Source organism: Lycium barbarum, chromosome 10 (assembly GCF_019175385.1).
Source record: "Lycium barbarum isolate Lr01 chromosome 10, ASM1917538v2, whole genome shotgun sequence".
Lineage (NCBI taxonomy): Eukaryota > Viridiplantae > Streptophyta > Magnoliopsida > Solanales > Solanaceae > Lycium > Lycium barbarum.
Genome location: NC_083346.1, coordinates 19,873,631 through 19,891,561, shown reverse-complemented (window position 1 = coordinate 19,891,561; position 17,931 = coordinate 19,873,631). Strand labels below are relative to the sequence as shown.

At 38.7% G+C, this 17,931-nt stretch overlaps 2 protein-coding genes and 1 non-coding gene across 3 annotated transcripts; all 3 read left to right on the top strand.

The window, feature by feature from the left end:
* The first annotated feature begins 3,729 nt into the window (after positions 1–3,729).
* Positions 3,730–5,194, top strand: LOC132612810 (uncharacterized). Its single transcript, XM_060326897.1, has 3 exons — positions 3,730–4,050; positions 4,154–4,819; positions 5,186–5,194. The coding sequence occupies exons 1-3, from the start codon at positions 3,730–3,732 to the stop codon at positions 5,192–5,194; spliced, it is 996 nt and encodes a 331-aa protein (XP_060182880.1).
* A 4,133-nt stretch (positions 5,195–9,327) lies between these two features.
* LOC132616311 (small nucleolar RNA R71) lies at positions 9,328–9,434 on the top strand. Its single transcript, XR_009573101.1, has one exon. It is a non-coding gene; the product is annotated as a small nucleolar RNA R71 (small nucleolar RNA).
* Positions 9,435–16,320: 6,886 nt separating this feature from the next.
* On the top strand, positions 16,321–17,449 carry LOC132612809 (uncharacterized). Its single transcript, XM_060326896.1, has 3 exons — positions 16,321–16,746; positions 16,822–16,945; positions 17,166–17,449. The coding sequence occupies exons 1-3, from the start codon at positions 16,321–16,323 to the stop codon at positions 17,447–17,449; spliced, it is 834 nt and encodes a 277-aa protein (XP_060182879.1).
* The last annotated feature ends 482 nt before the right edge of the window (positions 17,450–17,931 follow it).

Genomic DNA, 17,931 nt, shown 5'->3' with positions numbered 1-17,931 from the left:
AAGAAAGAAAAAGAAGAAGGGGCATTCGGCCCTAGCACCAAAAATTTACCTCTTGGAAAATTGATCAAAAAAAATTATTTCTTCTAGTATTCCAACTAATTGGAAGGTCCTCTTTAACATGGAGTAATTGATGGAGTGAGCAAAGTATTCGTTGTGCGAGTTGTGGACTCTAGCCGAGGAAGAAGATGTGTGGAGAAAGGTATGTGTTCAATCTTCTTTTACTTGTGTTAGGAATGATTTATGCATGTTGTAGTATTGAGAAATGAATGAAATTCATGAAATATGTGTGTGCAAGTGGTGGCCGAATAGGGGTGGTAATTGTGTAGATATGATGAATTGATTTTATTTAGTATTTTGATTGTTATAGATGTGGATTCCATGATGAAAATGAAGGTTTGATGGATTGAAATGAATTTGTAATCATTATGGGATTATTGAAGAAGTTAATGTGACACTAGTATGGTTTCTTACATTTGTATGAATGATATTGCTAAAGTATAGATTGTTGGTGTAGTTTATGAATTTGGAAGAAAGGAAATGTGTTGTTAGTGTTCTTGTGGAATTTGGAAGGTTTCGGGTGAAGTAGTATGTTGATTGGATTGTTGTGAATATTATGTGAATTGTTTGAAGTATTCTTGAATCATGTTAGAATGATTTCGGATAAATACTTAAATGTGGGATCATTGGTGTTAGCTTGAATATATGTGATTGAGTTGAATAAAAATGAAATGTCATCGAATTGTGTAGAAAGAATTGCTAGTGTTAGAATGCATTTGAAATAATTGTTGAAGTTGGAGATGTGATTGTTGATATTGTTGTTGATAATTTGGCCGAGTTGAATTCTCGGATTGTTGTTGATAAAATTGGCCGAGTTAGATTCTCGGGGATGGTGTATTTACAGGGGAAATGCTGCCGAAATTTCGGCAGATTATAAACGAATTCATTTGAAAGACTACGACAAGTATATGTCGATGAGTCTAATGATTATGTCAATTCTCTTGAATGTAGACCAGCAAGTTTGGACGAATAAGCGTAGCTAATTGGACGTGGGACAGGTATGTAAGGCTTATCCTTTCTTTCTTTTGGCATGATCTTTATGAAACGAGCAGATGACGTATATGTATGATTTCAAAGAAATTCCTATTCTTAGAGCCACTAGGATGGCTAATATTCTTGACTTCCATAAGCTATTTCATATGGTTTTGATGCGTATCTATGATGTCCGAAGATCTATTTGATATGTTTCCGAATGGCATTCGAAAGATAATTGATATGACTAAAGTTTTGATTTTCAAATGCTAGCACGTTCGATTATTCCATTGAGTCTTTGATATATTTTGATACGTACATATGGTCCCAAAAGCTCTATTTGATTTGATCCATAACAATATTCGAAAGGTACCTAACATGATTGTTGCTTTGACTTTCCAAAAATGGCTTCTGAAACGTTCGTAGAAGGTTCTGTACTTAAAACGCCCATAACTTTCTCATACTAACTCGGTAAGTGTACGTATCTATCGAGTCTTGATTTATGTGCATATGGTTTCGCACTACTCTGTTCGTGCAAGCCTCAGTATGTCCTTCACTGCGTCCCAGGCCAGGTTCTGTTATCGTGCGTCTCCTCTGCATTGTTCACCGCGTCCCTCATTGGAGAGCCGGGATCTGTTATATGTATATCTGTATATGATGATATGATGATATGGGGATGGCGGCCAGGATGGCATGTGATGATCTTATTCACCGCGTCTCTCCCTAGAGGGCCGGGGTCTGTTATATGCATATATGATATATGATGTCGGCATATATGATGACTCCATTCACCGCGTCCCTCACTAGAGGGTCGGGATCTGTTATATGTGTATATGATATATGATGTCAGCATACATGATGACTCCATCCACCGCGTCCCTCACTAGAGGGCCGGGATCTGTTATATGTATATGTATATGATGACATATGATGTCGACACGCATGATCTGTGTTTGGAAAGTAAGTATTTCGGTACTCTGGATGATTCTCATTTTCTGTACTTCTTTTGACATATGACATCGGTATGCATGATTTACGTTCGGAAAATAAGCACCTTGGTATTCTGGCTAATGTACTTACTTTTTGTACCGTTGTTCCGGTTATGTTTCTGTTTTCTGTTTTCTGTATTCCATGCTTTACATACTCAGTACATATTCCGTACTGACCCCTCTTTCTTCGGGGGCTGCGTTTCATGTCACGCAGGTACACCCAGATGAGTAGAAGCCTTCGCTAGAAGGTGTTCCAGCGGGATTGGCGAGCTCCACTTCCCTCCGGAGTGTTGCCGAGTCAGAGTATATGTGTTATGATTTCTGATTGATGTTAGAGACTTTGCAGACAGAGTCGTGGGTATAGAATGTCAGTATTGTAAGCGGCTCCACCAGCCGATGTGTTATTATGTCTCATGTTACAAGTTTCATGTGATGATAGATTTTATTTGATTTGAGCACGATGAAAAGAAAGTTTCTGAAAGCCTTACTATGTATTTCATTTTTGTTTGATTCAAGGAGTCCAAAAGGTTATGTATGTAATAAGAGTCAGAGGGTTCGCTCGGCCCTAAGTAAGGGTCGGCTGCCCATCACACCCTAGCGAGATTAGGGTGTGACACTACCCCTCTCCCCCGGGTAAACTTTTTAAAAACGGAATAATTACCCCCTAAATGCTGATGTGGCAAGAGTGAGAGCTGACATGGCAAGGAGAGAGTGTTTTACTTTCTTTGGGAGAGTGAGAAGCATCAAAATGTGGAAAACTTATTTTTTTTACTTAAAATATCCGTATTTTCTTAAAATACGGAAAACTGAATTGTTTTAATAAATATGAAAAATCCATTTTTTTAGAAATCTAGTTTTCCAAATTTAGTTTAAAAAACGGTTTTCCACATTTTAAAAAAATAATTAATTTTTCAAATTTTTTATAAAATTCATTTTTTTTCACATTTTGACAAGAAAAACATTTTTTTCAGTTTTTTTAATAATTCAGATTTTATTTGAAAAATAAAAGTGTCCTAATAAAATGAAAATCATGATTTTTTAAGACATTTTAAAAAAATAATCAAGTTTTCGATATTTAAAAAAAAATCCTTTTTTCCATATTTTAAAAAAATTCATGTTTTCATTTTTTTTTTTAAAGAAAATGACACGTAAGATAAAAAAATTCAAAGAAATATACGTGTGGCAAGGAGAGTGTATGTCACTTTCCCATCTGAGAGTGGACATCAGCATTTAGGGGGTTAATTATTTCGTTTTAAAAAAGTTTAGGGGAGTAATAGGACCCAGGAAAAGATAAGGTGTGTTATAGCAACTTCGGATATAGTTCTTGGGGGGGGGGGGGGGGGAGGGGGAGTAAGGTAATGATGCCTTATCCCAAAGCAATGAGAAAGAGAAAAAGGACAAAAATGAAAGAGAATATGAGATTAAAAGATGTTTTGAAGTAAACACACGAAAGAGAGTTTATTGCGTTTCGCAAAGTTACTTTTTAATGGAGTCAAATATATTCATTTTTAAATGAAAAGTAATTAGTAGAGCAATTTAATAATAGAAAATATTGTAATGATCTCGATCTAATTCAAGCAATTAATCGAACAAATTGAAGAACAACAACTTTTTTGATGGGAAGATAAGTAAGGCAAAAACAATGAATAAAGTAATGAATACAAGTAAGGAGCAGGAAGAAACGAGCAAACATGGAGGATAGGGGAATATGATGATACCTGCACTGAATAATCCAGAGCAAAGTGGAAGTAAATCACCGAGCCATAGTCCAATTGAGCAGATTCCAGCAAAAGTTAAAACTCCGGCTAAGGAACGACTTGGGGAATGGGAAGCAGTTATCCAAAAGGAAGGAAGGAGTAATTCCCAATCCTGGGCAAACAAAGTTGAGCAACATGAAAAGAGCACTGGTAAGAAAACTACTACTAAAACTATTTGGGATAGTTTTGATATCTCAAAACTATTGAATGCTGGTTTCAAACTGGAGTATATGAATTCGGATATTATTGGGGACCAACAAATAGGTGAAATTGAAGTAGATGACATAAGATTTGAGATTAAATATTGGCAAAACACAGTAGTATGCTATGTGCTAGGTGCTAGTCCCCTTTTTTGTTGTATTAAATGGCTATGTTCAGAGAATTTGGGGGAAGAAAGGAATTAATAAGGTGGTGCTGATGAAGAATGGTATCATGTTGGTAAGGTTTGACAGTGAAGAGGGAAGAAATGATGCAGTACAAGGTGGGTTCTACCACTTTGACAACAAACCTTTTATTGTCAAAGCTTGGACACCTGACATGGAGTTTACTAGAGAGGAATTACAATCTGTTCCAATCTGGATTAAACTGCCAGGGTTGGAGTTCAAGTACTGGAGTCCTAGGGGTTTGAGCAAGATAGGAAGTTTGATAGGGAAACCTTTGATGGTGGATAAGCAAACAGAGACGAAATTGGGGCTGAGTTTTGCTAGTTTGCTAATAGAAGTAAAGGTGGGCAAGGAACTGCCAGACGAAGTTCTATTCAGGAATGAAAACGGGATTGTGATTACTCAAAAATTCACATATTGGAAGCCCTCTATTTGTGCTCATTGTCACAAATATGGGCATGAAAGTGCTAGTTGTAGAAAGAATAAGAAGCCTGAGAATGTAGTGACTGCTCCAAATAATGAAAAACCAACATGTCCTGTTGTTGAAAAGCAAGTCATTGATGCTAGTAAGGAGCAAGAAAGGACCATTATTTCTATACAACAAAGTGCAATCAAGCAGCAAGCTAATAAGCAGAACAGTACCAATAGGCAACAGTCACCAGTGAGAATACAACCTCAAAAGTGGGCCAATGCAGTTGTGATACGCTCAAATTACACCTATTAATGGCGTAAAGCGGACGTTGTCAAATATAGTAACCCAACAAGGTTGGGGTCGAATCCCACAGGGAATATGGAGAGAAAAGAATACTAATCGTATGCGATACCGATCTTTAAATGCTTTAATCCTATTCTGGATAGTTTGAATTGATTGTTGAATAATGTAATTGAATACTTTGACTTAAAATGTAATTAATGCGAGAGAGAGACTAAGGTTGTGTTCCCCAATTTGATTAGATATTATGCTTCAGGTTTCAAGGTGATATACTTCTAATGGTTGTTCTATGATTATGCATTTGGTCTCTTAAAGACTTCTTAATGTTTCCCAACAGTTAAGCAGTATTTCCTCTTTATGATTCTTCCGAATATAAAAGAGTTACAATCGAAGAGCGACCAATAATGCCAATTTAGACTTATTCTTATTCCTAAGTTAGTCTATTAAACGAGGGTTAACGCCTCGAGTCATTGTTATTCAATCTTACCAATATTGACTCTCTTTCCCAAGAAAAGTCAATATAATGGCTTCGGCTAATGCTTGCAATCATTACCCAACGTTACAACTCAAAGATAGAATAAATAACAACAACCATTATGCATATATCATAAATAGAAACCCATTCACATAATACCCATCATGGGATTCACAACCTTAGAATTGAAATTAGCTACTCATAATGTTTCTTGACAGAAAAAGCTTAAAGATTAACATAATACACTTACAATACTAATACAAGATGGAATGAGAGTGAAGTTGTTGCCTTAAATGCTCCAACCACTTCAAGATTAAAAACCTAGGGTTTATGCCTCTAAAATAAAATCTGAATAATGAATTAAAACCCTACATTATGTATTTATTGAGCCAAAAATCGCTCCAACAATACTTGATTTTCTGACCCTTTCCGGTCTTTGACTTCAAAGTCAAATTCCTGTAGCAACAAAACCCATCTTATCAACCGAGGCTTAGCATCCTTCTTCGCCATCAAATAGCGCAATGCAGCATGGTCAGTGTGAACCACTACCTTGGCACCCAACAAATAAGCCCGGAACTTTTCAAAAGCATAAACAATAGCAAGTAATTCTTGCTCCGTTACTGTATAGTTCAGCTGAGCTCCATTCAATGTTTTGCTGGCATAATAAATTGGGTGCAGGATTTTGTTTAGCCGCTGACCAAGCACAACTCCAATTGCAAGACCACTGGCGTCACACATTAATTCAAAGGGAAGTGACCAATATGGGGACACAACAATAGGTGCGGAGATTAATTTCAGCTTCAACTCGTTGAACGCCTTGATGCACTTCTCATCAAAATTGAATTTGGACTCTTTTTCCAAGAGTTTGCACATGGGATTTGCAATTTTGGAGAAATCTTTTATAAACCTTCTATAGAATCCGGCGTGCCCCAAGAAACTCCGAACTCCTTTTACTGAAACGGGCGGAGGGAGCTATGAAATCACATCGATTTTAGCTTGATCAACCTCAATCCCTTTTTATGAAATCTTATGGCCAAGGACAATGCCCTCCTTGACCATAAAATGACACTTCTCCCAGTTGAGCACGAGGTTGGTTTCCTCACACCGTTATAGCACCCGATCAAGATGACCCAAACATTCATCGAATGAATCTCCCACCACAGAGAAATCATCCATGAAAACTTCAAGAAAGTTTTCAACCATATCAGAGAATATGGACATCATGCATCGTTGGAAGGTAGCTGGTGCGTTGCAAAGACCAAATGGCATCCGGCTGAAAGCGAATGTCCCATAGGGACATGTGAAAGTAGTCTTTTCTTGGTCTTCCAACGCAATGTTGATCTGGTTGTATCCTGAGTACCCATCCAAGAAACAGTAATAAGATCTTCCGGCTAGCCGATCAAGCATTTGATCAATAAAAGGCATAGGGAAATGATCCTTGCAAGATGCGGTATTCAGCTTCCGGTAGTCCATGCACACTCTCCAACCGGTGACAATCCTTGTTGGAATCAACTCATTTTTAGAGTTAGGGACAACAGTGATGCCCCCTTTCTTTGGCACACACTGAACTGGGCTTACCCATGGACTGTTGGCAATCGGGTAAACCACCCCAGCATCTAACCACTTAATAATCTCCTTCTTCACCACCTCTTGCATCGGTGGATTTAATCTTCGCTGATGCTCAACACTCGGCGCACTTTCCTCCTCCAACTGTATTCGGTGCTCACAAATTCTGGCGGGAATCCCCCGGATGTCTGCAATAGTCCAACCCAGAGCTCTTAAATGCTTCCTCAAGACTACGATGAGTCTTTAAATTTGGCCCTCATTCCGAAGTGATGACACAATAACTGGAAGAGTAGCATTTTCTCCAAGAAATACATATTTAAGATGTGATGGCAGTTTCTTGAGTTCCAGTTTCGGTGGCTCAATAATTGATGGTTTTGCTGGAGGAGTTGTTTGTTTCTCTAAATCAAGAGACAATTTCTTAGGCTCATAGGAGTAAGACCCCAGACCTGTGAGTGAATTCACTGTCTCATTATATCCCTCAATTTGTTCGGCATCAAAATTCACCAAGATGGCCAACAATGATTCGCTCAAGCATTCTTCCTCCATTTTAAATTCCACTGCTTCATCCACCTCGTCAACAGAGTTTATGACTGAATTGCTTTGATAAGGACTAGGTAATTTCATGCCTTTACTAGCGTGAAAGGTCACCTCCTCATCGTTCACCCGAAACTTTATTTCGTGCTTTTCGGAGTCCATAAGAGCCCTCCCTGTGGCAAGGAAAGGTCTTCCCAGAATAATAGGGATTTCTTGATCAATAGCACAATCAAGAATCACGAAATCTGTAGGCAGTAGAAATTCCCCGATTTGAAGCAGCACATCATCAACTACTCCAACTGGCTTTTTTATCGTTCTGTCAGCCATCTGCAACCTCATGGTAGTTGGCCTTGGCATCGCTAGCCCCGATCTCTTAAATATTTCCAGTGGCATAAGATTTATGCTAGCCCCGTTATCACACAAAGCCCTGGCAAAATTTTCCTGCCCTATGGTGCATGGAATTGTGAATGCTCCCGGATCTTCCCTCTTTTGCACTGTAGTTTTGGAAAGAATGGCACTAACGCGGTGAGTGATACCCACAGTGTCGTGTTTCAATGGTTTTTTCTTCTTTGTTAGGAGATCCTTCAAGTACTTAGCAAAGCCAGGCATTTCTTGGACAACATCCATGAAAGGAATGTTCAACGTCTACTGCTTGAGTTGATCATAAAATCGCAGGCACTTCTCATCTTCTGTTTTTCTCACCAGCCTTTGAGGAAAAGGCGGTGAAGATTTAAACAATTGGCTCAAAGGACGAAGAGCACCGGAAAAGTTTGCCTTCCCCTTTTCCTGGTTTTCCACCAGTGCCTTGGGGTTATCAAGATTCTGCTCTTCTTCGGCTACAATAGGGACTTCCTCCCCTGCTTCTTCCTCCACGATATCATTTGATACATCAGGCTGCCCTTCTTCTTCAACAATTTGCTCCAGCTCAATCACCTTTTTATTAGCCTCTTGAAGTATTTTTCCACTTCTGGTGCTAATAGCTAGTACATTCTCTACAGAGTTTACTCCACTACCTTTTGGATTTGGAACTGTATCGCTCGGTAGTTGTCCCCGATGAGGAGTATGCACTTCTCAGGAAAGGTCTCTGAATTGTGCTTCAAGCTTCTGAATGGAGGCTGAATGAGATAGCTGAACCTGAGACATTCCCTTGATTGTGCTCTCTGTTCTGTCTTGATTCATCAGCATTTTCTGCATCATACTCTTTAATTCAGCTGAGTCATTAGATGTGTTGCCAGCAGAGTTGCTAGCTGAATTATCTCTCCATTGTTGGGAATTGGATGTTTGCCCCCTAGGTGGAATGTAGGGGTTGGAGCTCTTGTTTCCATAATTATAGTTGTTGTAATTCCCTTGATTAGGATTTCCCTGTTCATTTCTTCCATAATTATTCCCTTGGAATTGTTGTTGAGGTTTTTGCCATGGGTGATTACCGGGACCTTGATAGTTTTGTCGTTGATAACCCCCTTGCGAGTTATTGACATAATTAGCATCCTCATATTGTGGCTGCCCCTCTAGATAAGTTTCGTCAGAAACTTGGTACATTCCGGGAGCATGAGGTGGCATCTCGTCGTTAACATTCACACCTTTGGCTTCTTTCTCCATAAGCCTTTTCGATAATAAATCCACGGTGGTTTGCAATTGAGCGAATGCATGATCTCGCTCATGATTTTCTTTGGCCACCGCGGCCATAGAGGGACTACCATATGATAGGACTTCGCTATCACTCGAATGCCAGGCTTGATTGTGGGTAGTAAGCTTGTCGAGCAACCTGGTGATGTTGACAAAGGATTTGTCCATGAAGCATCCCCCAGCTGCAGTGTTGACAGCAATTTGATTCATGGTATCAAGCCCCTTGTAGAACTTCTCTGTGAGGATTGCATCTGGAAATCCATGAGTCGGAGATTGAGCTAGATAATATTTGAAACGCTCCCATGCTGCATATAGTTGTTCCCCCGGAAGTTGTTTGAACCCAAAAATCTTGTCCCGAAGTTCAGCCTTTTTGCTTGGTGGGAACCATTTTTTCAGAAATATATTGGCCAACTCGTTCCAGGTGTGAATAGTATTACTGGGGAGCTTTTCATACCATTCCCTCGCTTGGCCAGCCAAGGAATATTTGAAAACCCTTAATCGCAGTGCATCAGCAGGGACAGCACCTTGAGATTGTTGAGAGCATACATGCAGGAAATTCCTCAGGTGTCGGAGTGGACAATCCTCCGAAGAATTTCGAAAATAGCCTTCAAGTTTCAATAGCTGATAGATAGAAATATCAATTTTGAAATTCGCATTTCCCGTTCTAGGTGGCACTACAGCTGAAGCATAATCAGCTTCGTCGATGAATTCCACAAATACATTCTCATCCTCCTCTTCTTCTGGTGCAGGATGGTTCACTTGGATTCCCCCTTGATTTCCTTGATTGCGATGGGGTCTTCCTGCCATGTTCACCTGGTTCACTAAAACAGCAAACGAGGTGTGATGGAATAGAAAAAGTTTTAAAGAATAGTACACAACAATTAGTAATTTCTAAACCGTATTCCCCGGCAACGGCGCCAAAATTTGATACGCTCAAATTACACCTATTAATGGCGTAAAGCGGACGTTGTCAAATATAGTAACCCAACAAGGTTGGGGTCGAATCCCACAGGGAATATGGAGAGAAAAGAATACTAATCGTATGCGATACTGATCTTTAAATGCTTTAATCCTATTCCGGATAGTTTGAATTGATTGTTGAATAATGTAATTGAATACTTTGACTTAAAATGTAATTAATGCGAGAGAGAGACTAAGGTTGTGTTCCCCAATTTGATTAGATATTATGCTTCAGGTTTCAAGGTGATATACTTCTAATGGTTGTTCTATGATTATGCACTTGGTCTCTTAAAGACTTCTTAATGTTTCCCAACAGTTAAGCAGTATTTCCTCTTTATGATTCTTCCGAATATAAAAGAGTTACAATCGAAGAGCGACCAATAATGCCAATTTAGACTTATTCTTATTCCTAAGTTAGTCTATTAAACGAGGGTTAACGCCTCGAGTCATTGTTATTCAATCTTACCAATATTGACTCTCTTTCCCAAGAAAAGTCAATATAATGGCTTCGGCTAATGCTTGCAATCATTACCCAACGTTACAACTCAAAGATAGAATAAATAACAACAACCATTATGCATATATCATAAATAGAAACCCATTCACATAATACCCATCATGGGATTCACAACATTAGAATTGAAATTAGCTACTCATAATGTTTCTTGACAGAAAAAGCTTAAAGATTAACATAATACACTTACAATACTAATACAAGATGGAATGAGAGTGAAGTTGTTGCCTTAAATGCTCCAACCACTTCAAGATTAAAAACCTAGGGTTTATGCCTCTAAAATAAAATATGAATAATGAATTAAAACCCTACATTATGTATTTATAGAGCCAAAAATCGCGCCAAGTTTCTGGACAAAAATGCCCTTACGCCGCATTGTTACGGACCGTAACTCAGGTTACGGTCCGTCCTTCATTTCGTCATTTGACCACTTTGACGTTACGGCCACCATGCGACGGACCGTACCCTGTGTTACGGTCCGTCCTTCTGAAGCGTAAGTGGTGACAATTACTTGGCAACTCTCTGGAATTTTGGCTAATGTTACGGTGAAGTGTTACGGACCGTAACATGAGTTACGGACCGTAACATGAGTTACGGACCGTAACACTAAACCGTAACACTGAAGGTTTTATTGAAACTCTCTGGAAATTTAGCTCATGTTACGGACCGTAACATGAGTTACGGACCGTAACACTCCACCGTAACACTGATGGTTTCAATGAAAACTTTCTGGTAATTCAGGCCCTGTTACGGTACAAAGGTATGGACCGTAACATGAGTTACGGACCCAGTTACGGTCCGTAACATGAGTTACGGAGCGTCGCTTAGCTCCAATTTATCCGTTTTTTCAGCATTACTTCTCATTTCCGATCCTTAGTTAATCAACCCTATAAAACACAAAAATAACATAAGAAACAATGTAAAAACACTTAAAATCAAGCAACATGTCTAGTTACAAAGGCATAAAATGTGCTAAAATTCACGGCACATCAAGTTGCTGAACCTAAAGGGGGTGAAATGCAAATTTCAAATTCATTTCAACCAGTACAACTAGATGATGAGAAGTATCAAAAGTAGGTGGAGAGGACCTGGAAAAGGGGTGGCCAAACAACTGTCCCTGCATGGGATGGTTAATGCACTCTGTTGGAATGTGAGGGGCCTTAATGGCCTCTCAAAATAGAAGGAGGTAAAACTCCTTTGTGATGATCTGAATGTTGAATTAATATGTCTATTAGAGACTAAAATAAAAGTAAACAAAATTAGTTGGGTAGGTGAAAAGTGTTTGGAGGGTGGAAGTACAGTACAAATCATTTATCCCACTATAATAGTAGAACATGGATGTTATGGAAAGGATACACTTACAAGGTTGTCACGACCCAACCTAGGGCCATGACGAGTGACCGAGCTTAACCTGTCCGATAACCCAACTTATGTTACCTGCACTCAAACATGGCATTCAATAGGGTCTATTTAACTAAGTTTGAAAGCTGTAAATAGAATACCAAAGTCCATCTGTAACTCAAAACATCTCAAAACATACTTATATATACGTAACATATCACAAGGCAAGCCAACGAGGCTGCCGATACTTCTGTACAACAAAACAATGGCCGGCGAGGCCAAACAGTATCCATGACACTCACGCTGTCCGCAGACTACTAGAAGAGTATGACTGTGCATAAGTGACGGGACAGGGCCCCGTCGTACCCATAATGTATACAAACAAAATTATACCAAAACAGGAACAGTCTCCGAAGCAAGTGGAGCTGTCTGACTCTCAATGCTGACTCCTCCTAGGTGGCTGGATCGTTTAACCGAGTCCCTAAACCTGCGGGCATGAAACGCAGCCCCCGAAGAAAGGGGGTCAGTACGGAATATGTACTGAATATGTAAGGCAATACTGAATCATAAAACAAAGAAAAACTTAACAGTAAGCAAGTTTAGAAAGCAACCTGCGAGTAACCTGGAACAACACTTTGAACCATGTCATATGGTCCCTTACACAAATTCTAGCATACACAATATAAATATAGTATATCTTACTCGTAGCCGCTTCCGGCTAATAACACAATAGTCCCTTCGGACGGCCGCTTCAGGCGTAGTCATGATGGCCCCTTCGGGCAGCCGCTTCCGGCTTAAGAATATCATAATCCAGCTGATCAGGTGGAACAATAACAATACATATGATATACAGTATAAATATGTAATGAAGTTATAAACGTTTCACCCCTTTCAGAGTGGTTTCTATTACAACTCCCTTTGGAGAGATTTTGAGAACAAGTTTTAGAGTTTCCTTTATTTACCATTTGCTTTGTAGTGAACTGCTTTGGTTATCTTGTGTCATCTGCTCCGATTTCTGCTATTATCTGTTATTTCCTGTGCTCTGATTATCATGTGTTATCTGTGTCGCTTGCAATATTTCATTTTCATATCGCTTTAAATCTCTTATCCGAATCTCTTAACCTTAACTGACTTCTTTTTATGCTTTTATTGAGCCGGGGGTCTTTGGTAGGAGCCGGGGGTCTATTGAGCCGAGGGTCTCTCGGAAACAGCCATCCTACCTTGGTAGGAGTCAGGTCTGCGTACACTCTACCCTCCCCAGACCCCACGATGTGGGATTTCACTGGGTTGTTGTTGTTGTTGTTGTTGTTGCTTTGTAGTGAACATATAAGTATAATGTATCGCAGAAGGTTCCTTCGAATTATCAACAAGAGTATAGCATGAACGAAACAAGACATTGGATATCGAATCCAAATCCAACTAAGAATAGAGTACTTATGTTTTACGTTCTTTAGGAGTCATACAAAAGGGATCATGCCAAAATATGAAAGAAGGGCTTAGCCTTATATACCTTATTTATGCCTCAAGCTAATCCTCGAGTCCCTTCCCGAGCTTAGTCAACTAAAATACCATCAACAATATAGGGATTAAGACTAGGCCAACAAGATTATTTTAACTAATCATTTATTCTGTCGCCTAATGGGATTTGGACAGCATCTCCCCTATAATCCTACCAACCCAACAATTCCAAATTAAGCTAATAACTAACAACAACAACAACAACAACAACAACAACAACAACAACAACAAATCTAACAATTTACAACAATAATATGACTAAACTCATCTTACAATTCTATCCAAAACAGCCCTTAAACCACAACGCCTTAATATTCGATATACGATAATTATAACTATATTTCTAACACTTTAATCCGTTAAATCTCCACGTAATCATCTCAATAACAACAACAACAACAACAACAACAACAGCCCAGTGAAATCCCACATCTTGGGGTCTGAGGAGGGTATAATGTACGCAGACCTTACTCCTACCAAGGTAGGATGGCTGTTTCCGAGAGACCCTCGGCTCAATAGAAGCATAAAAAGGGGGTCAGATAAGGTTAAAAGATTTAAAACGATATTGCAATGAAATAATGCAAGCGACACAGTAAAACAGGATAATCAAGGAATTCAAAGTGATATGGAAATGCAAATCACAAAAGCGGCACAGATAAAATAGAGTAATCAAAGTACAGAAAGTAGCAAATAATAACATAAATCAAAGCACAAGAAATTATAATGCGCTATGGTTGGAAAGGTATTTCAATTATCTACAACTTTCATTTTTTGTGTTTTCCCAAATTCTCAACATATAATGGTGTGTTGGCCTCGTAAAGATAGATCACCCGAAAACATATCCTTAAATCACCCTTTTGGAGTGCTTATGCTCATATTTGGCTTAAGTGTCCCTCTTAAGACTTTCTAAACTTCCTATGTACTATTCATATAACTTGTCATATGCCCTTTATAAAATCCCGACATGTTGGCCCCACCTTAACTTACGGTTACGAGGGCTATTTGTCAAGTAACGTATTAACCAACTTACACCATATGGCCTCCACTGTCGTCTATATGTTATTCTTATACATATATAACAGAATCTTCATCCCTAATCCTTGTATATCTTTACCCTCCCCTGAGCCCATACTAAGTCGTCTGCAGTCTTGGTAACACGAAAATTTTTCCGGGGTGTAACAAAGGTAACACAAATTAGTGAGAGTACACAAGCTCTAACTTGTCAGATGATACATATACCTTTGCAAATCCAGTTTTTGATTACATTTGTGTATGCTTACAACACAAAAGAAGAGGGGAGGGCTTTGTGGGAGTATATTTGTCAAATTCATAATAATAATTCTATACTATGGATCATACTTGGTGATTTCAACTTTGTACTACATAGTGAAGATAGAGTAGGGGGAACTAATGTAAACATGGCTGAAGTAGTGGAATTCCAGGCTTGCTTGGATTATTGTGGTTTTTCTGAATTACCAAGAAGTGGTTGCAATTACACTTGGAATGATAAAGGGGATACCAGTAGAGTATTTTCAAAAATAGACTGGGTATTTGTGAATGGAGCCTGGTTAGACAAAGTTGCAGCCTGTAAGGTGCAGTTTCTTCCTGAGGGCATAAGTGATTACAACCTAGCCCATGTAATACTTATGCATACACCACCTAGGAAGAAGAGAGCATTTAAGTACTGCAATGTATGGAGTAAGCATCCTGATTTCTTGAGAATTGTACAAGAGGGGTGGCAATTGAAGATTAATGGTTGCAAGATATATCAAGTGGTCAAAAAGATAAAATTGCTGAAGACTAATCTGAGAAAACTGCATAATAATACATTCAACAACATAATGAATGAGGTCAAAGAATATAGACTGAACCTACTGGATGCGCAAGCAAAGTTACAACTGAATCCACTGGACCTGAACCTCCAACAGAGAGAAAAGGAACTTGGGAGAAAATTCAAAAGAACCAGCTATCTAGCAGAAATGCTATTACTACAAAGGAGAAAAGCCACATGGGTGAAACTAGGTGATGATAATACCACCTATTTTCACTCAATATTGAAACAAAAGAAACTGCAGCAGTCTGTATTTAACTGAAGGATGAGAATCAGCAGGTGCACCATGATCCAGAAGAAATAGCTGGTATTTTTGTCAGATTCTATAAGCATATGTTGGGAGAAAATGAAGGAAGCATACAAAAGGCATATCCTTGTTTTTACACTATGGTCACACTCTTACAGTTGAGCAGCAAGTAGAGCTTGTAAAGCCTTACACTAGAAAAGAGGTAAAAGATGCAATGTTTGGGATTAATATTAATAAAAGCCCAGGGCCAGATGGGTTTGGCAATGGATTTTTCAGAGATACTTGGGCCTTAACTGGGGAAGACATCACAGAGGTAATACTGGAAACACTGAGTACTAGGAAGATGCTGCACCAACTAAATGCTACTAGCATAGCACTGATACCAAAGGTGATCAATCCTGAGAATGCAAGACAATTTAGACCAATTGCATGTTGCAATGTGGTCTATAAATGCATCTCTAAAATGCTATGTAAGAGACTGAAACAAATATTACCAGCTCTGGTGAGTGACACTCAGTCTGCTTTTGTAAGTGGCAGAACTCTAGTTCATAAAGTTCTTATATGTCATGGTCTAATGAGACATTATAACAGAAAAACCACTTCTAGATGCCTCATGAAGATAGACTTAAGGAAGGCTTATGATATGGTGAAATAGGAGTTTATAGAGGAAATGCTGCATGGATTTGGTTTTCCCATTAAGTTTATTCAACTGGTCATGTTATGTGTGACTACCACTAAGTTCTCCATTAAAGTAAATGGGAATAGTCATGGGTATTTTGAAGGGAGAAGGGGCTTGAGACAAGGGGACCCCATATCACCCTTGCTAGTTGTTCTAGTAATGGAATACCTGTCCAGATTTCTGAAGAAGATGGGCAATCTACTAGATTTTAGGTTCCATCCTATGTGCAAAAATCAGCAACGAACACATTTGACATTTAAAGATGACTTGATGATATTTTCCAAAGCAACTGAAACATCTATAAAGAAAGTTATGGAAGTCTTACAACACTTCTCATCAACAACGGGATTAGTAGCAAATAATGACAAGTCCAACATATTTATTGTAGGTGTAGGTGATGATATGAAGGAAAAACTATTGAGAATGACTGGCTTTACATCAGGTACATTTCCCATCAGGTATTTGGGACTACCATTGTCACCTAAGAAGTGGAACAAATTGGAGTGTCATCAACTGTGTCTCAAGATAACTGAAAGAATTAGAGGTGCAGCAAACAAACATTTATCCTATGCTGGAAGATTGCAGGTAATACAATCTGTTCTATTTTCCCCACATAACTTCTAGGGTGCAGTGTTCATTCTCCCTCAAAGTGTGTTGAAGGAGGTGGATAAACTATGTAGGGGGCTCTTATGGGGAAACACTGAAGAAACAAATAAAAAACACCTGGTGGCTTGGGAAAAAATATGTAGGCCAAAGGGGCAAGGTGGACCGAACATTAAAGGCTGTAAGTTTTGGAAATTGGCATCAGTAGGCAAACTCATTTGGTAGATTGTGGAAAAAACTGATTTGCTATGGGTGAAATGGGATATATATGCATAATACTGATGATTTTTGGAATCACATACCACCAAGTTACTGTAGTTGGTACTGGAAGAAGCTGCACAAGATCAAATCCAGAATGACAAATTGGTATAGTAATGGCCATTATTGGTTGACTACTTCAGGGAAATACTCAGTGGGAAATGGCTATCAGGATTTGTTAGGGGCTAGAGCAAATGAGGAGACTGCTAAAATTATCTGGACTAGCATTGCTATGCCAAAACACAGATTCATACTTTGGCTTGCTGCACAGGAGAGACTACTTACTAAAGTTAGAGTACATGGCATGGGACTGAAGTGTGACACTATAGAATGTGAGTTATGTGTAGAGAATGAGGTGGAAGATGCAGCACATCTATTTCATAATTGTACTTGGACCAAAACAGTTTGGTCTAAAGTGCAGCACTAGTTGGGTATTAAATTGCAGAAACAAAAAGTGCAGGAAACTTTACGGGGGATAAAAAGCAAGAAATGGAGCAGGTTCGGGAAGGAAGTGTTGACTACCATATATGGGGCAACCATCTACAACATTTGGACTGCTAGAAACCAGAAGATATTCAGAGGACACACTGTACAAAGAAAATTCATACTGGAGTAGATACAATATGTAGTTAGAGAAACACCGAACATGTATAAGAGTACAAAGAAGGGTAGAAAATTTGTCCATGTTATTGATTCACTATGTAACTAGATTCTGAGGCTCACTTACTCTAAGCTAAGGCTAAGGTTATGAGTGCTCTTTTAGATGTAATTGCTTTTGTTGGTATGGTAATAATTCACATTTTATTGCCCAAAAAAAAATAACTTTTTTGGGATAATTTTCTTTATATATAAAAACTGTAAAATGGAACTCAAATGATAAATCTAAAAATACCGAATTAAGCTATACTA